The sequence below is a fragment of the Cydia fagiglandana genome, chromosome 18, assembly GCF_963556715.1.
Source record: "Cydia fagiglandana chromosome 18, ilCydFagi1.1, whole genome shotgun sequence".
Classification (NCBI taxonomy): Eukaryota; Metazoa; Arthropoda; class Insecta; order Lepidoptera; family Tortricidae; genus Cydia; species Cydia fagiglandana.
This window is the reverse complement of record NC_085949.1, coordinates 17,931,130-17,950,000: the sequence shown is the minus strand read 5'-3', so window position 1 is coordinate 17,950,000 and position 18,871 is coordinate 17,931,130. Positions and strand designations below refer to the sequence as shown.

The 18,871-nt window shown below is 42.0% G+C and overlaps 3 protein-coding genes across 9 annotated transcripts in view; 2 read left to right on the top strand and 1 right to left on the bottom strand.

The window, feature by feature from the left end:
* The window catches only part of LOC134673459 (RNA-binding protein Pasilla), a 96,455-nt gene extending 85,081 nt beyond the window's left edge, over positions 1-11,374 (top strand). For 5 of the 7 annotated variants that reach the window (XM_063531451.1, XM_063531449.1, XM_063531454.1 and 2 more), the window contains 3 exons: positions 938-1,133; positions 5,871-6,140; positions 7,247-11,374. In XM_063531451.1, the coding sequence (XP_063387521.1) occupies positions 938-1,133; positions 5,871-6,140; positions 7,247-7,494 (714 nt within the window). In that variant the 3' untranslated portion in view covers positions 7,495-11,374. Of the gene's footprint in view, positions 1-937; positions 1,146-5,870; positions 6,141-7,246 lie in introns of all 7 variants that reach the window. The other 2 variants (XM_063531455.1, XM_063531452.1) reach the window with 2 other exon arrangements.
* Positions 1-18,871, top strand: part of LOC134673460 (protein YIF1B) — a 117,982-nt gene that overhangs the window by 92,830 nt on the left and 6,281 nt on the right. The window lies entirely within an intron of this gene.
* Positions 13,886-18,640, bottom strand: LOC134673451 (putative inactive tyrosine-protein kinase Wsck). Its single transcript, XM_063531441.1, has one exon. The coding sequence runs from the start codon at positions 18,405-18,407 to the stop codon at positions 16,218-16,220; it is 2,190 nt and encodes a 729-aa protein (XP_063387511.1). The 5' UTR covers positions 18,408-18,640; the 3' UTR covers positions 13,886-16,217.

The following is an 18,871-nucleotide window of genomic DNA, read 5'->3' as shown; positions in this document are numbered from 1 at the left end:
TTGAATAAATTAAATATATTAAATAAATTAAACTTATTAAATAAATTAAATAAATATAATTAATTATTAATTATTGTATCAATGCAAATAAATAATTTCTGATTTCTGATTTCTGATTTTTACATTAATTGAATAAATTAAACAAATAAAGTCAATAAAATCAACAAAATATAAATAAAGTAAATAAAATAAACTATTTTTTAGTATTTTTTTAGTTCTACATCTACATCATTAAAACTACTTTAAATGTAGCAAACCAGTAAGCAACCGATAATAAAGGTTACCATAACTGAATGAAAACCTGTTAAAAACCCATAACAAAAACCCTATCGCGATGGGGTTTTGAGATTAACTCGGTTAAAGGTTAGGGTTACCGTTTCAATAAGCTTACCATTACAGTCAGGTAACAGTATGATAGGGTTACCGAATGATAAGGTAACCGAATCGATTGGGTTACCGAATTGATAGGATTAAGCGTAAAGAGGGGTTTTCCGGTCCTTGGGTATGCCACATGACTGGCCGGTGCTGGCGGACGGTCCTCACGCTGTCGCTGGCGCCGCCCGGCTCGCAGCAGCAGACTCCCCTCACGCAACACACGCTGGACCACATCAAGGTATGCCACATGACAGTCCGGTGCTGGTGGACGGTCCTCACACTGTCGCTGGCGCCGCCCGGCTCGCAGCAGCAGACACCCCTCATTTAAAACACGCTGCTCGATGAGGTTGTACCCATGCTAGTCGATGCTGCTGAATGAACGAAACGAATTATATCTGTCACTGTGTGACTGATACATGTATCGAAATAACGAATATATAGTGAATATGTAGTGTCTCCATTTTATTGGTTAATCTTTTACACACATAGATATGTCCATTCATTTTTTGATGTAGTGACCTGGTAGTGGGATGCATTTTTAATTGTTAATATCGCGTTCCAGGTGGCCCTCCGGCAGTCCGGGTACTCGGACGCAGGCATCTCGGAGATCTCGGCGGCGCTGGCGCTGCTGGTGAAGCACGGCGTGCTGGGGCTGGCGCTGCCGGCCGCGCTGCCCGCCACCCCCCTCTCCGCCGCCTTCTACCCGCTGCCCGCGCAGGACCAGCCCGTGTTCGGCCCGCTGTCGCAGGTCGGCCTAGGTGAGTGCCTAGGTATGTGGCTCCAGTACCAGATGTAGCGCCCCCATATAAAGTTACGGCTGACGGTCAAGTGTGGCATTCAACACCACCAATAAGGATAGTATATGGTGAAAATAACGATTAATTGTATGTCTAAAGTCTAAGAAAAAATTGTGTCTCCGAGGTTGATGCGCCGTAGATTGTGTGGTAGCTGATTTTTAAACGTCGATTTCGACTATCAGAGTCTTCGAGCAACACGGAAGGGAGGCGGCATTCGCACTATTTCCCCTCTGCCGAGGTACAAGATTAGCGCGTCAATTTAATCTAGCGCGGGTAATAAAACTAGTTGCACTTGGATTTTTCACTAGACCGAGTCCAGACGCGCGCGTGAACACTGCTGCACAAAAATGCCTGTTTGCTCGGTTTTTTGTTATAAAAAGAGGTCGGGGACATCAAATTTACAAAAAGAAAGTGTTACATTTCACATGTAATATTTTTTTTTACATATCATACGTTAAATTACATTTAAATACAATTATTATATTTTAGTCTCAAGTAATTGTTGGATTTATCGATTTTGCTCGCTCAGTACAAATTGCGGATCGGTCGAGCGACAAATCCGACTTCTCATCTCTCAGAATACAATGACATACTTCAACGAAAATGTGTTAGTATGCGTGTTGTGACACTAGTCAGTCGTCCGTACACAAAAAGAGATCGAGGTTTGCAAGAGTTGTCTTTGACGTGTGTCATTTTCTATGTATTTGTGTCGTCATTACAGATTGGATTTTGTATGTAAGTGTGTGAGAAATGCGACTGTGTGCACCTTTCCCCCCGCGAAAAATGGCAGAAAGATTTGTACGGCGAGATATCGCTTGGGCCCCTCCCTTCCGACATGTCGGAAGCCGGTGTTGCTCGAAGATCAGAGTTACCGCCAAATGTACGGAGCGGTACAGTGACATCTAGATTAACTGTCAAATTCGAAACACGAATTTGTTTTAGACTTTACACACCTAATACGATCGATGAATCTTAAGTCAGTAGTATTGAATTAAAGTTTGCTGAACAAAAGACATCAACACGTTGTTGTAACTTATAAAGGTAGTACCGTACCTAGTCGTACGTTAGGTTCTTTGGGGGCTGTAAATAGGCAAGGTATAGAATCTTTTCCCGATGTCTTCGAAATGTTTAATGAATTTGCTAATATAGTGGGATCTCTTAAGGGCATTAGTGGTTTCTTGCCAGGTTTATGAGTACATAAACGCAGCTCGACGATTGTTTACCTACCCATGAAATAAAGAGAGAAATGTGTATAATTTGGCTATTGCAAAGTTGACTACCCGGAGAAAATGTTTGTTTTATCTACTAGTTTTAAACTATATCAGTCATATTTTTGCGTGAATTTAGTCACATTCAGTTTGTTGTTTTCTTCTCTGGGTCCACTTTTCAGTAGCCATGTTAAAATGGTTGGAAAGCTACTACAAACCAAAGAGTATAATTTTATTCTTGGGGCATCATTTTAAAGCTTTATAATATTAGTTAAAGACTGTGATTCGATTTCTGCCAAATGTCAAATTGAATAAAGAACAAGTCCCAAAGGATATTTAATAAATGTAGATATAATTAATTAGTTATATTGATATTAATATATTGTAATTTAGTTATTAAATGTTATCTAATGTGATACGCGGTGCCATGCGACGGAAGCGACCTTCAGCGTCTTCAAGAGCGCGTTATGTAAATACGTGCAATACTTATTTATAGTATTTAGGTATATGGCCACCGACAACCCGTTTACGTGCAGTAACTCTATTTATTTACATTTCACAACCTACTCGCTTGCACGAGTCGCGATTTATTACGGTGAAACAACTGTCTATTTAAAAATAAATAGTTAAATTTTAGAAGTTAGCAAGATGCTTAAACAACTTTCATCGCAGGCCTCAATAACTGAGGGAAAATGTTCAAAGATATCAACTATGAATTTAATATTTTAGTTGTTTGCTTGACTCTGAAACTATAAAGTCTTCTTAATACTTCGAACTTGGCACCGGACTGAACCCGTAAACATGTTTCAAATAAACTTTAGGTGTTATAACTACGTTTAACAAGTCTAGCATAGAATCGTGTCACAATCTTTGAGCATATTGTCTTTTTCCGTATTGTTATCGTATGTTAGTCTACTTTTAAGGGGGTTGGAAAACGGTGCTATCTCCTACTATTCTGATATATTCCATACATTTGTCCGTCCTGATTTCTGAGTTATCTAAGGAAATTCTTTCTACGGCGTGTCGTTTGCGACGACACAAATTTACTCATAAACACTTTATATAACGTATAATTCATGTTCCATCTGTCACAGCGCGCCAGATACGCTCTGGTGCGTTGTGTGCGTGGTTCGCCACTCACATCGGTGGGTGGTGAAGTTGCAGAGATGCTTGTTTTAATGAACTTTCGCTCGTTTTGCCAAATGCGTTTATTCGTTTGAAAAGGTTATGGAGGTAAAGAGATTGAGATTGATTTAGTGTACCGAATATACAAAGTCTTTTTAAAAGATATTTCGAAATTTTACGTATTTTTTTCCTAGTAGAGAACGGTCTCAATCTAAATTGTTTGGTGCAACGAGCGACTCGTTCATGCCGCTTTCTCACACAAAATTCTAAATTTCCTCGCAACGCTTCTCATGTCTGTCCTGGAAGTAATTGGCTGTGTATTTGTGATATTAACACGACATCTCTTTAAATCTTGCAACTTCCGTAACCTGTAGTTAGTAGCAGTACGTACCTACATAACATACGTCACCCCGCGGCCTGCAGCAGGCCCTCACTTGACAGAAGGTGTTCCATATACATCGACATTGTAGAGCTCGATTCTACTGTATTCGTCTTGAAGTAGAAACCATTCCTCACCTCTACGCGTGGAAAGTTTGTACTAAATAATAAAAACATACGCGCGCGAAATATGAAACGCGATAGAACATTATTTAGGGTTTACATTTGCCATTCTTATTATTATTTTATACAATTTTTATCTGAATCCAAGAGTCACAATTAGTCCATGCAATAAGTTGCTGGACGTCCAACACTTAGTATTATCAGTAGTTGTAAAGTGTATTTTATTTATGACTGCATGACTAGTTTGTATTCTACGTGTTGTATTGCTGATATCCATAACACAATTGGCTTTTAGATTTCTCCATTAATAATTGTTTTTCTTCTTGAGGTGTTTTTATTTTTCTAAATTTCCGAACATCGCTTCTCACCGGTCGGCAATACATAACTCTCACGTTATGCGAGGGACTCACATCGACTATTGTAAAACATAATACAAATTATTGTTAACGTACGTATGTAGTCCTTGGCATAATACTAAAAGGGAGAACAACTATTTAACTTTCATGATTTTTAACATTGGCTCTTGACAAAAGTTGATCTTATGACGAAATATTGAACAGAAAAGTCACGTGATAATATTATCGGTGATACCATCATTGGCATGAAGTATGAAATATCGTTAGTTAATTTAACAAGGCACATTTTACGTAGGGCGGTAATATAAAGTAATTAGTAAATTACCTACGAAATAAACTTACGTTTATCGTTATATCGCATTAGTATTTTATACAATCGTGATATAATAGGGAGCTTTTCAGTCGAGTGCCGAGGTACGAGATTGAAAAATTTGATTATATCACTATTGTATACAATACTTTTTTACGAGTCAATAAAAATAATACTTTAAACTAGTAGAATCATACAAACAAACTAAACCAAAAGTATACAGCTAAGATACGCGACCAGCCGCGATACCTTCATACTGGTACGCGCCCCGGACGCCGCGGCCGGCGGGCTGGTCAACGACACCTTCTCGTAACTCATGAGGCCCTGGTACTTGCTCCGCGCTAAATTCAATTTTTAGAGAGTTGTTTTCTCGATTTTGGCCACTGTAGCCTATGGAGACTAACAAGCTATGTGGTTTTCGTAGTCTATGGATGTTGCTATATTAAGGGCGTCACATGCGCGTTTCTGACTTATGAACCAATTGTTTCTACTATACAACCTAAAATAAATAATTAATTTCATCATCATCATAATTTAAGAGCATGGCTCTTGTCGGTGATAATTAATTTGAGCTATGGTTTTGTTTCGTCCTATTGATTGCGGCGAGCGAGCAATTGCAGTTTGGTCCAGAAATCTTAATTCAAGAATGTGACGAATGGTGACGAGTAGAAAAATATTTTATTATGTTGAATATAACAATGTACACGCATGTAAAACTTTACGTTTTGCTTCAGCTAAAATGCAGAATTTAGATACGGTTAGCGGACAGAACCAATTTTCGCGGTGACTTAAAAATATGCAATTTACTTTTGTATTTATGTGAACAAAACTCGGTATTGAGAATATTAAACCTATTCATGAACTCATCGAATACATATGCTAGTACCTTAATAAGTTTCAACTCTAGTCAAGCGGCCCGTACTATTGCATCGTTTCCATCACTCGAGTTGTTCTCTCATCATCACACTATCGCTACACGCTCGACGCTCCATCGCGGCCCCGCGGGGCACGCTAGCGCACGGTCCATCGTCGTACGGCTCCGAGCCGGGTTTAGTAAAAGTCGGGACGCGGGGCGCTAGCACCGCGAGGGGGCACTCGGCCGCTCGGCCGCTAACACTGACTCTCTCCGCAACAGCGCGAAACGTTCTAATGTAATCGCCCCAACTCCTGCCACGTGCACATCACTCCCGGTCCGCAGGCGGCGGCCGCGGCGCGTCGTTAGAGCGTTTCGCGGAGGTAGCATTCGATGCGCTTCGGCCCCCAGCCGTGGCGCCCATCTCGCTGTCGGCGCAAGTGGGCTCCGTGGCCGGCGTGCCCGGCGTGCCCGGCGTGCCCGGCGTGCAGGGCGTGCCCGGCTTCCCCGCCGCCTCGCTGCTCCCCCTCAGCAAGTCGCCCGCGCCCGCCGACCAGGGCGCCAAGGACTCCAAGAACGTCGAGATCGCCGAGGTCATCGTCGGCGCCATCCTCGGTGAGTTGCATCGACGTGCCGACTCGGCTAAAGTCGCGATCCTCTTTTTTCCCTCGAACGGTGTTAAGATGTTGGCGACTTTAGTTATTGTAGCCCGCGGGGGCGCAAAACCCTCGCTTCCTTTAAATAAAGTTAAAAGGCTTGTAACTTTTACCGGCGCGATATTGTCGATCTTAACTGAACACTGGAAATCATTTGTCGCACTGACAGGTCAGTTAAGTCGGTGGCTAATTAACATTGAGTGCAATTATTTATCTATTATATTTTTTACTTAGAAATGTCTAAGATTATCTAAAAAAATCTCGTTTCTACAATAACACGTATCGAGTTGTCCCACTCTTACACCAATCGACGGATGATAATGATGTTTATTTTCTCGTTACTGAATTGTGACTAACATGGACACCGACCACCACACATAGGTTCAAATTTACGTTGAATTTTACTATTTTAAATTTCAAATATCCATGTTCACAAGCAGTAAAATTCTTACGGGTGCGTCTATGTGTGGTGATTGCAAGTTGTCTCACAAGCTCCCTCTGATAGTTGCGGTTGTGGCCTATGATAACAGCCCGGGTTAGCCGAGGGCCACGAAACGCACGTTCAGAGCGCCAGGAGCGTAGACGCTCGTCGCTGACACCATCAATGTATGTGGACGAGCTCCTGACGCTCGGAGCGTGCGTTCCGTGACCGAGCAATATGACAGACTACACTGATCCCGCATTATGACATTTATGACGCGTTAAGTAAGGAAGCGCTTATGTGTGGTAACCGCGAGTTGTCTTATAAGAGTTAAAAACTCATAATAGTTTAGATCAGCGGTCGGCAGCAGGCGGCCCGCGAACCTCTCACTTCGGCTCGCGAGCCTCCCTGGCTATTTTGTTTGTCATATTGACAAACGACAGTGTCTAATAAAGTCATAAATATTAACAAAGTGCGGCCCGCGTCAACTTCGGTAACTACTATGTGGCCCTTGGCTGCTAAAAGGTTGCCGACCACTGGTTTAGATGATCTATGGTCATTAACGACAGTTGGGTATAGTTAATAGCCGAGCGAGCCGGAATATTCGAGTATCATAGCGAGACTGACGGGTGTGTATGGCGCAGGTCCCGGCGGCCGCAGCCTGGTGGAGATCCAGCAGATGTCGGGCGCGAACATCCAGATCAGCAAGAAGGGCACGTTCGCGCCGGGCACGCGCAACCGCATCGTCACCATCAGCGGCTCCGCGTCCGCCATCGGCAACGCGCAGTACCTCATCGACCAGAAGATCCAGGAGGAGGAGCTCAAGCGCACGCGCCACAACGCGCTCTCCGCCGCCTCCGTCTCCGCCGCCACCGCCGGCCTCATGCAGTAGTCTAGTCATACACCTCAAGGCAGTGCGCAAGGCGACAGTTACCTTGCCGCGACCAAATACCACCCCCGCTCGGTACACTGTGTACAATCACTAGTTCTTTCGATTTATGTGAGAAAGAAAAGAGTAGTGTCGAGGTGACGGAATAATCCGCACTATCATTGTTTCCATTTCCATGTGAAACACGATTATATTTCATAGAAAATATAAGTTTTTAGGACACCTCTCAGGATCGAAAGAGCTTTGGATTCTCATTCGAAACTATACAAAATGTAACGCTTGGGGGTGGTGTTTGTAACGGCCTTACTGCTAGTTAAGAGTTATTGTTTTGTTTGACGCTCGCAGCTCTCGACGCCTGCCGCGCGGCGGGAGCGCACAAGTGTAAATGGGGCCGTGCAATATGCAACGCGACCCGCCGCGGCACGCGTCGACACATAGTTACCTATTTACAAATAGATTTTATTATATATTATTGATTTTATGCATGTACTATAGTGTTGGACATATATCTGGTATATTTTGTTCGTCGCGGTCTGCCTAGCAGAGGATATTGTTGTGTAAGGTTAATGAAGTTACGATTGTGATAAATCCTATCACGGAAATTCCTATTCCATGCACATTTTATTTTTGTATATTGTTCACCGTGCATCGCATACATTTTATTTACAGAGTTGATTTCATTGTAAATGTTACCATTGATAAGTTATGTTTAGTTAGGTTAGTTGAAACTTGGATTCGGATAAGCGAGCCGCCTAAGCCTCGGTTGACATAATAATTTTGTTTCGTTTTATATTTGACTCTCGAATGGTCCGGCCAGCGGAGTCGTCGTCATTCCTCATTTCTGAAGGTGAAGATCTTTATTTTTTATACATTTATAAATATTTCGTTTTATTTTTGTTAGGAACGTTTCGTAACCGTCGTCCGGTCTAAAATCGTTTGACAACAATATAAGTACAATCTAAACAAAATGTTATAATGCATGTCCAGAATAGTAGAGAATTATATTTGAAGAGACGTATCGTTGCAGATATGTTAATATTGACAATATGACAGAAAGTTATTTACAGTCGGAGCAGGCCGGGCGCGCTCGTGCCGCTCGCAGGCCTCGCCGCTCGGCCGCCAGTTACCTCACGTGCCATGTTGTGAGCGGGCTCGCGACCCCGCGACCCGCGACCCTGTCCGCTGCCCGTGCGGCGATATACTTATCGAGGAATGAAGTACAAATGAAATGTAATAAATAATAATAATGAATTCGAATCGGCTTAAAGAGTTAATGTATGTACCTACTGTACAATAGTGTGTAAGAAAAGGAATTGAGGGGCGTTTCTCGAGCTCGCGCTGCGCCACCCGCCGCCCGCCGCCGGCGTGGCCGCGCGACCTGCCGTAGACTAGCGTAACTATGTACCCTAATAGCTAGAACTTATTATATATTCAATCTTTAAAGTGTAGGAATCGCTGTTAACTTTCCGGTGTTTTCGACTTTCTCATTCATCTTATTATATACGGGGTAGTGCAGATATCGTCTAGTGTCAATTATCGGGCGGGCGGGGCGGTGCCTACTCCGGCCCCGCCTGGATGTCGATTATACGCGCTCAATTTTATTGGAACTAAATCTTCATTAGTCTGTACGTGTAAGTGACTACGTCAATTATTCTAAACGTTCGGTTGATGCCACTCGGCCAGAGCCCCGTTAGTCCTCTCCTCACTCGTCTCCTCTCGCACCGGTCCCTGAGTTACTTGCCTCTTGTTGCGCCGGGCTCGCGGCGTCGGCGTCGCGGCACCCCTCGCCGCCGCCTCGGCCGCCAAGCTCCCTCGGCGCCGCGAACTCGCCGATTCTTAAATAGTTATCGATGGAATTCTAGTTAGTTATAATTGTCATTAAAAACAATATAAAGGTATGTATAGATAATTTTAAAATAACTGGAAAATGTTAATGTTGTTATACTGAAGTTGTTACAATATTTGAGAGTATATTAACGTGAATACAGAATAATAATTTTAGTGCGGTACTATCCGTTTATCGCGTGGGAAGATAATAAATGCAACGTCGTCCGGAATATTTTGTGTATCGAATGAATTCAGAAGGGAAGAGAACAAGGTTGATACTGTTTCTGTGATACTGACAAATACGCCGCGCTGGCACGCTTCCCGCACCCCTAGCGCCGCCCGGCCACCGAGTGCCCAAGAGGCTGCCACACCCAACAACACAACACAACCGTAGCGCTGACTTATTAATAGCCAGAGTCGTAACCACCGCTTAAGCTTCACGCTTCGCGCGATGCAAGCGTCTCTGACGTTGTTAAACGTGTAATACGAATACAGTGGCATGCTACGTGTTGCATGCGTCAAGCGTAACGACCGCGTCGATAAGCTCCGTGCCTGGCAGGAGTGTAATCTCGTGTAGTAGCGGTATACAGCCTCTCGGGCACGCGCGCGCCCGGCGCGGCCGTAGTCAGCACCCGGACAGCGGCCCGTCGTGTGTAGTCAGTAGAGCCGCACCCACTCTCGTTACTAGCGCTGTTACACTTAGGTAAGTTTCAATGTTGTAGGCTAAGGTAGCTAGCGAGCCTCACGAGCGGCCCGCACACGCGACCGCGCATCTCATCTTTTAATTTTAATAGCTAAATGTTGTTGAATTTGTTGATAGAGTGGTTTATCGTATAGTTTAGAGGTATACGTGAAGGCAGCCGTCGGGTGCGCTAGGCTAGTAAGGTTCGATACTGTGTTTAGGATCATGGCTGTGCGTTCAAGTCGAACTCAACATTAAGACATCACCATAACGCTTGTTTTGGGCGCGAATCGCACGCGGCCCGCACTCTGTATATAATTGCATAGCATTTTCATTTACGTTTTCTCCTTGCTCATTGTCATCAATTTATTAAAGACTGAGGAATCAACTTGCGCATATTGACATTGTCACGAACGCGTCCCGAGAGGTAGGGAATATTGTAATATAATTGTTTGTCATTAAAATTTTCACTCAGTTTCATGTGGAGTCCGACGGACGTAGTCGCGTGCGATTCCCGCAGTACACTCGCCGTTTTGTATCGAGGAGTAAGATAGGCTAGATCTAGGAGGGATTCGTAAGAGTTTACTGGTTTAGGTATAGGGGAAGGCACCCAGCATCGGACGTGCCAGCGCTCGGAGCTTGTGGCAGAGAACGACTAGACCCAGGAGCCTCTCGTTACACGCGTGTTGCTGTCCTTGTCACCCCCGCGCTCGCAGCCGGCTGGTGACGTCCGATGCTGTAGTAGGATAAGTTTGTCAGAACGTTAGTGAGTGTACGGTGTGTAAGCGCCGCCGCGTGTGGCATGCGACACGGCTGTGCGCGCTTGCCGCACGCCGCGGCGGCCGAGCTGCAGTCTCAAGCGCCGTTCAGTCGTTGTCTCATCACCTTTACACATGTTGAGATTGATATGTTGTACTAATTCTATTGAATTATAACTTGTTGCGTATAATAAGTATGTAGACAGGCGCCGGTTCGGTGCGTTATGTATAATATCGATATGTTGAAAACATTTGTTGCTGTACAGTTTCAGTGATGGAATTTTTATTTTTTATTATTAGTTATTTTGTTAACTTGGTTTACGACAAACGGGTCTGCAATCTTATGTAACGAGAAATAATTTCTAATTAAGTTTGAATTGAAATGTTGAATAATATCTATTGAATTTAAATTTGGGTATATTATAGTCAATGTTAATATTTAGTTGTACTGTCGATATTGATTTTCTAATGAATGTTATTTTGCAATGTTGTAAACGATACGAGGTATAATGGGAGGTTATCTACAATGTCTTAGTGTTTAAAAGCTCGAAAACCAATTAAAAGGTACCTTGAACATTGTCTATATTATATTAACATTAAATAAATTGCAAAACGATGCGTTGTTTCATTGTCCATCGTTAATTCATCACATTTTCCTCATTCATCAGTAGAGTATATAGGTAATTATCAGTTGAAATTCAAGATAACATCCTCGTGTGTTGAATAAGCTGTACTACCCGTTCCCTTCAAGTTGGCCGTTACCTGCCGGCCCTTCCCAGCACCACTCCCTCTGACGCCTTATCTACTCGGCTATCACAGTCACAGCTACTTTTATTATTTAGATATTGTAAAGTATCACAAAAAATATGAAACAGCAAAGTAAAATAAAGTACCTACGTAATTATTTTTGTCGACAAGTACTGAGCCGCTACCGCGAGAACAGAAATTCGCAAATTCCGGGGATCTTTCTCTTTTACTCCAACGAAGGCGTAATTAGAGTGACACAGAAAAATCCCCGCAATTTGCGAACTTCGATTTTCGCGGTTATAGACCTGACGTCATTAACGGTCACCGACGGCCAACTCAAATTAAGTCCTAATTTATCGCTGCTGTTCCGGATACTCAATGTATTGAATTGAAATATTACCTACCCAAAGTTCTGACATGTCACACCAGAACTAAAAGATATATTTCACATATGGACACATTTTACGCATGGGTAGTGCTTCCAAATTTAAGGAACAGCAGCGACATTTTTTGCGATCAAAAACACGTCCTCACGACAATACGGTTCGAAGGACCATAGTCACTGTATACTCTTTGTACAGTCGCCATCAGATATATCGGAGCGGCCAAGGTGGTCACAAATATCTGAACACGCCTCTATTGTTAGGGCGTTAGAGTGCTTGTTCAGATATTGTGAACACCTTGGCCGCTCCGATATATCTGATGGCGACTGTACACGGCAGTAGAAATCAGGCTTCAGGTCTAAAACGCTGCTAAGCGGTTCACGTACACACGTGTGCACATAATCATAGGTGAATGCCAAGGTAAAGTACCTATAGGTGCTTTACCGTGGGACCCGACGCCCAGAGCATTGTTATAGCTGACGCTCTGCGCCTTTGCGGGTGTGGCGATTGTCAAGGCTGCGTGTACGCAAGTAAGGGAGCTACCGCGAAATCAGAATTTCATTACCTATCTCTTACTAAAGTGATAGAGATGGAGCTAGACGAAACATCGATGTTCGCAGTAGAGGAGTCCTGTAAGTATAGAATAGAAATATATTTTATTAATAACCACAGACAAAACAGACACAGAAAACAGGAATTTCATCTTCTTGAACGTGCCGCGAAATGGTCTCTCATCTACTGAGATGAACCCATACTGATGGGTTAGTCCCGATTCGCCGGATTTTTGTTTCGTAGTATTCGCGTATACTCTGATTGTAACGTAAGGTGACGTAAGTACTAACTGAAGTACGATGGTCGATGAGTCACGAGAAGTCATTTTGAACTCGAGGAAGAGGCATATTATTTCGGTAGGTGCTTTAGTTGCGAACCGTATAGCGCATTTGTATTGTTATTGTGTACCTACTCGTACAGTTAAACCTTAAAGCAAAGACACAAGGTTCACCGATGGTCAGTGCTGCTGTTAGTAATGATCAGGAAAAAATGAAGTAGGTAACCACAGGTCTTCACGGAAAGTCATTTTCCTCGTCATTGTTACAAAAGACGCGTCATTCTCGAGGTCTCCAGATTTTCATTGTAGGCAGGTGTATTCATGTCATGACTTCAGTTTATAAGTTTTATAACATAACGCCAGAATCTATCGATTTCGTTAAGAGAAGTCAACTGCCATAATAGTTATTATTGGTTTTACAAGGGGGCTAAGTTGTTGTATAACTCGCGCTAATACACGGTGTAACATGAGGAAACCGAATAATTTTAACCACGCATTTCCGAGGTCAAAAGAAGTAAAAAATGTAATGAGTTTAGGTGAATTCCGCCAAAAAAATTTTTTTTTGTTTTTTTTTAATGTATCTATACATAAAAACTAAATGTTATTGGTAAACTTGTCACTTAAAATTTACTTTTACATTTTTTTTCGTAAAAGCTACTTTTTGACATCTATCAATAAGGATATTTAGACTACGTCCCATAGCAGCAACATCACCATCAAAAAGGCCTTTTACACTATGTAACAATAAAAACTTGTTTTTTTTTTAATTATCTCTGAAACAATAGGCGAATTTCAAAAAAGTTTATAGGACATTTTTGTCTGTAAATATGATCAGGAATACGCTGTTAAAATTATTCGGTTTCCTCATGTTACACCGTGTATTAATATAATAAGTACCCGAGCACCCGAGCTAGCGAAGATTACAAAATTGAACAACTAGCGTCGAGGTTCGAAAAGTGGAATCTTGATCGTTGCGAGGGTTAATGAAACTTTGCTGCCGCAATTTACACAAAAATTTTCACCACTACAACTCAAGGAAAATATTATCTATAAAACATTACTACTCCTTTACGAGCTGGTGCAATGAAAAATGATATGTAAGTAATTAGGCCATGGCAATAACAATTTATAGTTTCAGTATGATAGGAAAAAAATAGAAACTTCCGAGTTATTAATAAATTACGCGTTTAATAAAGTGTATATAAAAAAAAGTACAAAATATGTGCCGTATTGCTCTTGAGCTTAGCAGACATCGAGAAAAGTAAAACGATTGAGATCTAAATTTAACAATGGATGGAATGTAAAATAAGTAAATAATTTAATTGACTGAATCGTCCATTAGGCCTAGCACAAATGCGGCGCATCAAGTATATCGCGCGCGAGATAGACTACCCATCTTTTACTAAGTACCTAATGGGTAGTCAAATTCGCGGGCGAGATGTTGTCCTGGTGCTCCTGCTCCTGCGCTTGGCCAGCATATAAAATCCAATTCCTCGCCATTATTGTAGATGGCGCCACTTATGGTATCCCATAATTTATAAGCCACCTTAACCGCGATTTAACACCGTAACGCCATCTAGTTAGATGGCATTATGTTAAAGAAAGGTAAAAGCGCCAAATAGGATATGGGGACCTCACCAATGTGATGCCATCTATAACAATACTAAAGAACTCTACTTTGTATGGAGATCGGCAGTCTTTTTATTTACTATTCTGTCTATTCTCTCTGATAAAAGATATAAATATACGAGCATTATATACAAATAATGATGTAAATAAATACACAACCTTAATCTAAGTACAGTTATTATTACAGTGCTAATAATACCAGCATATGGGTAAAAATATGGGTGTACAAATCATTTCAAAAATATGTCCCATAACTCTTATGTCAGTGAATTAAGAACATACACATATTACATACATATACATATTTTTGAGTAAGTTGTCTACACCCATTTTTTTACTGTTGACTGTACCTTATTGTTAGATAACACTTAGTAAATAACTACATGCTGTACACAATGACAACAATTGACTTCATTCTACTATATCTACATACACATTATAGGCATGTATACCTATAAGTACATACATTTGTGGTTCTTAAGAAAAGGGTGTTAACGTAAGTGTGATAGACGCTAACGATATGCGACATAAGCATAACCGCACAAATGTACCTTTTCAGTGAGACAATCTATTTTACTTTTATTAAAAAAAATCGTTTCATAAATATTGTTTGATTCATTGCGTGGGTAGCACGCGACACGCGACCCAATACAATGGTTATTGACGAACCAGTGCCTAAAATGGCTATAAATAGACCCCTATCGCTTTTACACCGATTTATCGACATTCAGTCGCCAAATTGTGTCCAAATAAGAAATTCAATAGAAAAGGTACAGATATACAGCTCGCGCAATTCAGACGTCAAGTTGCGGAAACCTGGCGCCGTGCTACAATACAATACAGATGTACATCAGATAGTGAAGGTGAAAGTGGCTAAATATATAGAATCAAATATATACATGGTCACTTTGGCCGTCATCGTCACTGCGACACAAAAAATATCTGACTGAGACAAAAAATATCAGTAAACATTTATTTTATACTTAAATTTTGTCAATGTCGCCAATACTTTTATAAACCTATTTCCTAAACATCTAAATTATTGAATTCTGTTAAAACTGAATACATATGCATAACTAACAATTACAGGCCATCATATGAGTACATAGTACACATCACATGTTAATCTTAATAAACCAATTGAGAGCAAAATTAAGTATTTTATTTTATTTATACGAGATTCTTGTGGTTCCATCACATACAACACAATTTACGTGTGATATTTTATCCTCATGAAAAAGAAGACTTCCTGCGAAATAGTAATGATAATCATTATCATAAATATTTTTTTGTGCCTATAAGGTACTTAACTATAATGCAAGGTTTTTCCATTGTGGTTAATGAGTTGCTTAATCTAAGCTTAAAGGTAACAAATATAGATTCTCATGTCATGTCAGAATACTGCTGCCATACTGTTCCTCTCAAATTACTCAGTAAGAAAGATAAGGTCACTTTCATTACACAAATAATAGACAATAGTGAAGAAGCTAACTGCCTAAAGCTGTCTTAAATCTTTGGATACAAAGTTGCCTACATAAATATTGTCCTACAATTTGAGAATCTAATGAGATTCTTAAGTCACAACAGCTACCTAATGCATAGCATACCGTCGGCCTAAGTCGCAAACCTCGTAACTCCATTTCAAGGAAATTAGTAATTGCTACCTTGGACAACAATACTTATAGTCGCAAACCCCATAACTCCCCCGGAGGAGTTCCGAGGTTTGCGACTTAGGCCGACGAATTTACATATCATATCTACTATTTCTAATATACTAGCTTTGACCTCGAGATTCGTAACAACTATTCGTAATCAGAGATCAGACCTAAACTGGTTAGCTGGTGAGTGTTGTTGTGAATATTGCAGAAATTCTAAGCGATTTCGTACTGTGGCACGTGTGGTTCGTATTCGAATCCGTTATAGTGTGTGAAGCTGAGACTACGAGTTCCGGCGGCCTCCGAGAGCGGCAGGAGCTCGTCCAGCAACGACGAGAAGGTGGGCCGCTCGTCGGGGTCCACCTGCCAGCACTGCAGGCACAGGTGGAACAGTTCGTCGCCGACGTATGACGGCTGGCTCGCGCGCATACCGCGCAACACTCGAGGAGCGACATCTTTGTTCGGCGTGCTTGCATATAGCGTCGCGCCTAAAGTTAGCGCTTCCCACATAAGGCACCCAAACGACCACACATCTGCTTTAGGGTTAAATCTCGTCTGTCGTAACATCTCGCACGCTGTCCATCTAGTGTAGTCTGGGGTTTCATGTAGTGGCCTGATGTGTGATAAACCAAAGCCAGACACTTTCGCGGCTCCAGATTCGCCGATAACAATATTACGACAGCTTAGACGTTTGTGCGTCACTGACTTGGTGTGGAGGTACTCCATCCCTGCTGCAATATCGGCACAAAGCTGAAGCAGTTTATTCTCAGTGATGAGGCAGAATTTATTGTTCTGCAAATCCCTCTGTCTGCTTTGTAAAAGCATCTCCTTTAAAGTGTATTTACTATCTTGGAGTACAACAAACAATGTGGTGCTAGTTTCACTAATGCCAATAAGGGAGATTACATTTTCATGTTCACTAGTCTTGATGAGGAGGTCCAGCTCCTGTAGCATAAGCTTCTTGTCAGGCTTCTCCATCTCCCTGTCGCTGATGACCTGCACCAGCCCTGAAGTCTGTCCTCCGTGCTGTTGGACTTTAGCCTTTGTGAACTTCCCGTAGCTCCCCAAACCAACAATACAAGAAATATCTATATCAATGAGATTCCTCGGTATGTTCCATAATTTTCTTTTTAAGTTTCCATAGTAGTCTATTTTCTCAATGTCATCTTGTAAAAAGCCAGAGTTTTCTATTTCAATACAAGGCTCACTGAGACTAAGCGGCATTGACTGTGAGCCTCTCTGCATTCTAACCAAATGAATTCTTTTTCTTAAAACTATGATCATACCTACTCCGATTAGCAAGAGGACTACCCCAATAGCAATACCGGCCCCTAAGGCCACCACCATTGGGTTGACATCTTCTGGCTCATTTATGTTCAATATTATTTTCTTGGTAGACTCAGCATACCTAATTTTTCTGACATGATTTTTCTCACTTACTATGCCGAGAGATACATCAATATCACTGACCAATAGCAATGGGACATTCTGAAAGCCATTATAAGTATGTCCATCCCCTATAACAAAATCAGCTTTAATATCATCAGGGTCCAACTCTGCTGTGATGTAGTAAGGGAGGTCCATGCTCTGGGCATAGGAGTAGTTGCCGAGGTTATCAACAAGGAACCCCTGCTGGTACAGTTCAATAGACACCACCACTCTGTACATGGAGACTGGCCCGTTTACATTTTTAGCTTCAGGAATATGCACCAACATCTGGTCACCTCGTCTTTCTTTAACTATTATATCAGGGGGACTTGGATCTGGTGTTCCAATTATAGTTTCTGCTCTGGTTGTAGCTGGAGGGCCCTCATCATCATCATTCACTCCCGCCACGCTGATAATGTAGCTCGAGCCAGGATATAAGTTAGGTAGTTCCAAACTGAATGTATTGTTAGGTACCCTCCATTCTGGAGAGCTGGAAGGATTTTCAGCATAAGTTGTCACAACATCAGCTTTTATAACATACCCTGTAATATCAGAATGGGCGTCAGGCTGTTTCCAAGTTATTCTAACAGTGGTCTCGGTGACCCTGGTGACGTTGACGGGCTCCGGCGGGCCGGGCGCGACCACCTCGGTATCGTACACGCTCGCAGCATTGACACCCCCGCATTTCTGAGTCTCGTTTTTAGGGCACGGCGAGTCACAGGAATCTAAGGGGAGTTTGAAGGTGCCGGGGTTGTTGCTGCAGTAGCAGGTGGACTCGTTGCCGATGAGCGCGTACTTGTAGTAGACCTGCTCGCAGGCCGACAGGCACACGTCCACGGACTGCCCGGTGTGGGTGTTGAGGATGTCGTCCACCCTCAGCCGGTAGCAGCCGATGTAGTCGCCGCGGTCGCCCACGCCGACGCGCAGGCACAACACGACCACTAGTATACATAGCCACCCGAAGCACCGAGTTTCCATTGTTTATTCTCGGTATTGAGTCATAGGTTAATTTGACGTAAAACTTAACGCTCGTTACCAAGTCATTATCATAAATCGTAGCCCACACTAAAGTGAATAAACATTGTACTTCATAAATTAGTAAACATCCACACACAACTTCTTATACAGTTCACTGTGAAACTTTATTTGTTTGGTCAATAAATAAAGAAATACTATAAAACGGCTAGCCAGAACGGTTGACTGAACGTGCGTTCGGTTCCGTTAACGAATGTTTCGGTTCGTTGCGTTTTGATCGAACTATTCGAACTGGAATAATATTATTTTAAAACTCATTAATTTGATAATCGGAAAATATTTTTAATACAAAAGACTTAAAGAATTTTATGAGTCGTGTTGCATGTAAAATTATTTTTTACTGGAGCTATAAAAGTTATGTATGGTCGTGTGAATGTGAATGCAACTTATCGACCTGTCAGCAAGTT

What these genes read in the sequence shown, in the direction of transcription:
- LOC134673451 (XM_063531441.1), bottom strand. Translation starts at nt 18,407, where the DNA reads ATGGAAACTCGGTGCTTCGGGTGGCTATGTATACTAGTGGTCGTGTTG.